The sequence below is a fragment of the Chinchilla lanigera genome, unplaced genomic scaffold (genome assembly GCF_000276665.1).
Source record: "Chinchilla lanigera isolate Chin_1 unplaced genomic scaffold, ChiLan1.0 scaffold00142, whole genome shotgun sequence".
NCBI classification, from domain to species: Eukaryota; Metazoa; Chordata; class Mammalia; order Rodentia; family Chinchillidae; genus Chinchilla; species Chinchilla lanigera.
In genome coordinates, this window is record NW_004955543.1 from 1022004 (window position 1) to 1027937 (window position 5934).

The following is a 5934-nucleotide window of genomic DNA, read 5'->3' on the forward strand; positions in this document are numbered from 1 at the left end:
CCCACAGGGACCCCTTGAAAAATTATATATAATTATATATATGTTTATTTTTTGGTGCCACTTCTCTGCTAGTGTCCTAGACACTTTTTTAGTGTTAGTATGCTTTTGGGGAAGCCAGCCCTGATCGTGGCCCTGGGGTAGGTGGTCTTGGTTCAGCATCTGGTTATGGGTGGGTGCTGAATAAACATCCACTAAGTGAATGGTGGCAGAGCCCCCCATGTCCAGAACATGCTGATCTGGGAGAGCGAGGTGGAACTGTGGGCTTCTGCAGGGAGTTGATCAGTAAGGCAATCAGGTTACCATGGTTAGTCTTCCATGGTAGTCTCAGGTACTCAGATCTTTGGGTCTCTGGATCGATTATCTATAAAGATAGCAGTTAGGAAGAGAGCACCGTCGCCCCGGGTTCCATGTTCCCTGACCTCAGTCACTTTTCGCAGTAGCAACAGTAGCATTCCTTCAGGGGATGCATTAGCTGCAGTTCCTCCGGATGGGAACCAGGCATCTAGCTCAAGGACTCTGGGTTCCGGATGACCACCTCCTGTTGCTAACCCCAGGGGGTCTGCCCCACCCCTCCCTGGGGGGAAGGTCAGGTGGATGGTGGCATCGGTGCCGAACAGGGAGAACTTTGCTGGGGTATAATCAGGCAGCACAGTGTGCACTAGACCACAGCCAGCTGCCACCAGGACTCAGGGACCTGGCTGTTCAAACATTCTCTCCTTCTGCCTCTTGTACTGATGCCTGCTTTGGACCACACTTCCTGGGACCAGTAGCTGCAGCTGCTTCCCGACATCCTCAGCAGTGCTCAAGACCGGAGCCACTTGCTCTGAGCTCATTCCTCACGGGCCCCCAGGTGCTGCTACCTGTGCCAGCAGCCTCTTAGCATAGGAGTTCCGCGAGGTCTCCGAGACAAGCGCCCAACCCCTTGTCTCTGCTGGCAGCTCCACAAACTTCCACTCCTACCTGCTGCCTACTTCGGGACTCTGTTAGAGCTTAAGGGTCTCGGGACTGTGTACGGTAGCGTAGGCCACACTCTCACCCGTAGGGAAGGTGTCGGCTGTAGGGATGGCCCGTGGGCTGCTCAGCTTCTCCCGGACCAGAAGGCCAGCTGCCAAACCCTCATCCCGCCCTCAGCCTTGGGAGCCTGAGGGGGAGGTGAGGAACCAGCTCAGACTGCAGGGAGCTGATAAGATGGGAAAGGGGACAAGCCACTTCGGGCCCAGCGGCCTTGGAGGCGCTGCCTCTGGGATTTGGGGTCCAGGCCTGCCCCCAGGGGAGCTACAGCTTCATTATTGTTGAATGGGCAGGAACTGGGTGGGAGAGGAGACTGGGACAGGCGGGAGGGAGGCTCCGCGGGATGATCGCGGGTCATGGCTTCTGCCTGCACCCAAGGCACCGCCCCCCGTCCCGCAAGGGGACCTTTCACAGCCTCAGAAACATTCCTGGACTTGGTAAACGTTCGACCCCGGCCCCACAGTGCTAAAGGAAAGCTGTATGGACGAAGGGAAGGACGAGGAGAGGGGAGGAGACGACCAAGGGGGCAGAGCAGCGATTGGAGCTGAGAACTGGAAGCGCCTTAAAGAGACTGCGCGGTCCCCGCCCCCCTTCCCGCCAGCCTCAATGAATTAGAGCTGTGTTTCCCAAACTTGCCTGATCATAAGCAGCCTCTCGGGCCCTAGTTAGAGATACAGGTTCCGGAGCACCTCCCTTCCAGAGTCTGATCCAGTAGGCCTGCGAGTGGAGCCGAGGAATCTGTAATTTTAACGCGCTCCCCACGTGATTCTCGTGAACAAGCAAGTTTGGGGAATATTGAATTAAAGGAAACGGGGCCTGGCTGCCGAAGCGGCCTCCGCTAGGGGGCTTCTGTAGGAGGATTCCCGGGGGCGTCGCCTGCTTCCGCCGCCGCCTCCTTCAGTGAAAGCCCCTTTTGGGTCCGCTGCCACAGTCACCGCGCTCCCTCAGGCCGGGCGGGGGACACCCCAGGTCTGCGTGGCCCCCGCGCCGCCACGCCCAGTGGCCGCCCCAGCCCTGCGAGCAGGGGGAGGAGCCGCCACCAGTGGAGGCGGAGGAGGTGCAGGAGGCGGAGACGGCCGAGACGGCGGAGAGGAAGGTGGTGGCGGAGGCGAAGGTGGAGGGGAAGGTGGAGGCAGCAGGGAAGGTGGACGCCACCGAAAAGGTGGAGACGGCGGGGAAGGTGGACGCCGCGGAGAAGGTGGAGACGGCAGAGGATCCGGGCCGCCAGGCTGAGCCCAAGCTGGAGCCCGAACCCGAGCCGGCACGGGAAGCGGAGCGGGAGCCGAAGGGGGAGCCGAAGCAGGAGCTGGAGGATGAGAACCCAGCCCGGAGCAGCGGTGGTGGCAGCAGCGACGAGGTTCCTCCCCCTGCCCTTCCCTCCGATCCGCCGCGGCCCCCAGATCCCTCTCCGCGTCGTAGTCGTGCCCCGCGCCGCCGACCCCGGCCCCGGCCCCAGACCCGGCTCCGTACCCCGCCGCAGCCTAGGCCACGGCCCCCGCCCCGGCCCCGGCCCCGGCGCGGCCCTGGGGGCGGATGCCTGGATGTGGATTTTGCCGTGGGTCCACCAGGTTGTTCCCACGTGAACAGCTTTAAGGTGGGAGAGAACTGGAGGCAGGAACTGCGGGTCATCTACCAGTGCTTCGTGTGGTGTGGAACCCCGGAGACGAGGAAAAGCAAGGCAAAGTCGTGCATCTGCCATGTGTGTGGCACCCATCTGAACAGACTCCACTCTTGCCTTTCCTGTGTCTTCTTTGGCTGCTTCACGGAGAAACACATCCATGAGCACGCAGAGACAAAACAACACAACTTAGCTGTAGACCTTTATTATGGAGGTATCTACTGCTTTATGTGTAAGGACTATGTGTATGACAAAGACATTGAGCAAATTGCCAAAGAAGAGCAAGGAGAAGCCTTGAAATTACAAGCCTCCACCTCAACAGACGTTTCTCACCAGCAGTGTTCAGTACCAGGCCTTGGTGAGAAATATCCGACCTGGGAAACCACCAAACCCGAGTTGGAACTGCTGGGGCATAACCCACGGAGAAGAAGAATCGCCTCCAGCTTTACCATTGGCTTAAGAGGACTAATCAATCTCGGCAACACGTGTTTTATGAACTGCATTGTCCAGGCCCTGACGCACACTCCGATCCTGAGAGATTTCTTTCTCTCTGACCGGCACCGGTGTGAAATGCCCAGTCCTGAGTTGTGTTTGGTCTGTGAGATGTCTTCACTTTTTCGGGAGTTGTATTCTGGAAACCCATCTCCTCACGTTCCCTATAAGTTACTGCACCTGGTGTGGATACACGCTCGTCATCTAGCAGGGTACAGGCAGCAGGATGCCCACGAGTTCCTGATCGCAGCGTTGGATGTCCTGCACAGGCACTGCAAAGGTGATGATGTGGGGAAGGCCGCTAACAACCCCAACCACTGTAACTGCATCATAGACCAAATTTTCACTGGGGGCCTGCAATCTGATGTCACCTGTCAAGCCTGCCATGGTGTCTCCACTACCATAGACCCATGCTGGGACATTAGTTTGGACTTGCCTGGCTCTTGCACCTCCTTCTGGCCCATGAGTCCAGGGAGGGAGAGCAGTGTGAACGGGGAGAGCCACATACCGGGCATCACCACTCTCACGGACTGCTTGCGAAGGTTCACAAGGCCAGAGCACTTGGGAAGCAGTGCCAAAATCAAATGTGGTAGTTGCCAGAGCTACCAGGAGTCTACCAAACAGCTCACAATGAATAAATTACCAGTTGTTGCCTGTTTTCATTTCAAACGGTTTGAACACTCAGCTAAACAGAGGCGCAAGATTACTACATACATTTCCTTTCCTCTGGAGCTGGATATGACACCGTTTATGGCCTCAAGTAAAGAGAGCAGAATGAATGGACAATTGCAGCTGCCAACCAATAGTGGAAACAATGAGAATAAGTATTCCCTGTTTGCTGTGGTTAATCACCAAGGAACCTTGGAGAGTGGCCACTACACCAGCTTCATTCGCCACCACAAGGACCAGTGGTTCAAGTGTGATGATGCTGTCATCACCAAGGCCAGTATTAAGGATGTACTGGACAGTGAGGGGTATTTACTGTTCTATCACAAACAGGTCCTGGAACATGAGTCAGAAAAGGTATAAGAAATGAATACGCAAGCCTACTGAGGTGACACACAGACCTACCTGTAATGGAAGATGATGACACTTGTGCTACAACTGGCATCGAGATTTAAAGGACCTACTTGACCACAGCTCATGGGCCTGACAGAGTAAGAATTGAACAATACCCAGTGTCCAAAAGGTCCTGAGTGGAAGATAAATAGAAGGGGAGGGAGAAGCGGCTCTAGTTGAAGCAGTCACTTGAAGGAAAATTAAATAGCAGGAGTGCTCTTGGTGGGGAAGGCAGGAGCAGGGAAATGGTGACACTGGTGCATATCCTATATTCCTCCGAAAGGTTGTGTGGGAAGGTGTGGGGGGAGGGGGGTGGTGTGTGTGGGGGGGTGTGTGCCCTTGTAACTGTAAAACATCTTTCTCCATGGGTGTTTCAGCTTCAATTGACCAATCACATAACAGTTATATGTTTGGAGGAAAAGAAAAGTTTTAAAAAATGTAGCCCATTACATTCGTGGGTATGAAAGCGGAAAAGTGGAGGATGCAGGGATATCTCATTGACAAACACCTTTGCCAGTTTCTTTGTATTCGTGATTTTTTGTGCTATTAAATCCAGTATTAAAAAAGAAAAACCCACGTGGGCTAGTAAGAGAAGAAATAAGGGGGCTTGTATAAGGGGAACAGTCACTCCAGAAGTAGACAAGAAATGCTGTAAGATAAGCAGTCAGCACAGACAGGCCTCAGCTGACGGTGTAGTGTGTGTGTGTGTTTTTAAAAAAGCTATATGATATACTGGAGCAAATCAATGAACCTCTTTGCGATTGTTTTCTCATCTGTAAAATGCAGATAATTCCTTAAAGAGTTGTTGTTAAAGATTAAATGATATAAATGTGTCAAAGTATAAAGTAAAAGGCTTGGAACTTTGTAAGGACTCAGTAAACATTTGTTGGATCTTAATCTGAACCGTCTGTGGGCTGGGCATCAGAAGTAAAGTCAGTCCTACCTGAGACCCATTGACAGAAAGGACCTGTCACATGCAGTCACATATGTGAACACAAACACAATCTTAAGAGCTGTCTCCCCAGTACTGTCTACTTGAAGCCCTGAGGTAATGGACTCCACTACTGTCCCTGTGTCCAGGGCATCACAGTTGATGTCACACCGAGGATTGGGCTTTGGGGGTAACCACAACTGTCCACAAAAGGTCATTATTCTGTCCATCCGGAAGACATGTCATTTTAATGACTCCGCACACCACTGATGGGATTCTCACGGCTAACGTGTGACCAGGTTTCCACAGGAAGGTATTTGGTGGGCTTTGCCTTCTAAAAGCATTAAGGATGTAGCCGCCACATTTACCTACAGGCATAGATCAGGAGAAAGACTGTTTTTCAAAGCTCACTGGTCCATCAGCCCAGAGGTGTTGATTGAGTGGCTTGTTGGCCCCTTCCCTGATCCTGAGAGAGGGCAAAGCAGCCTGCAGAGCTAAGCGAAGCAGATGTGATGAACCCAGGATGAGGTAAGCACTATGGGTCCTCTCCTCAGCATCAGGTACAAAAGTAACTATTACCTAGAAAATCCTGGGAGGGAGCTGAATGTATATCGGATCCACTGGCTCTGGTAAAAAGCCCCATGGCTTCCTGCGTCTACGTTGTGGTCACCTCATTTGGAAATACAGATTTATTGATGTGCTTGTGGGTGCATCCCCAGTGAGCTTGCAGCCTTTTTTAGGGCAGGGGTTATGCCTCTTTTTGTACCCTAAGCTGCATCCTCAGATCCTGGCACAGTTCCTGGCACATAGTAAGTAGGTGCTG

At 53.4% G+C, this 5934-nt stretch overlaps 1 protein-coding gene across 1 annotated transcript; it reads left to right on the forward strand.

Moving 5' to 3' along the window:
- Nucleotides 1-1927: 1927 nt before the first annotated feature.
- Nucleotides 1928-5045, forward strand: Usp27x (ubiquitin specific peptidase 27, X-linked). The gene has a single exon (XM_013508183.1). The coding sequence runs from the start codon at nt 2858-2860 to the stop codon at nt 4148-4150; it is 1293 nt and encodes a 430-aa protein (XP_013363637.1). The 5' UTR covers nt 1928-2857; the 3' UTR covers nt 4151-5045.
- Nucleotides 5046-5934: the final 889 nt, after the last annotated feature.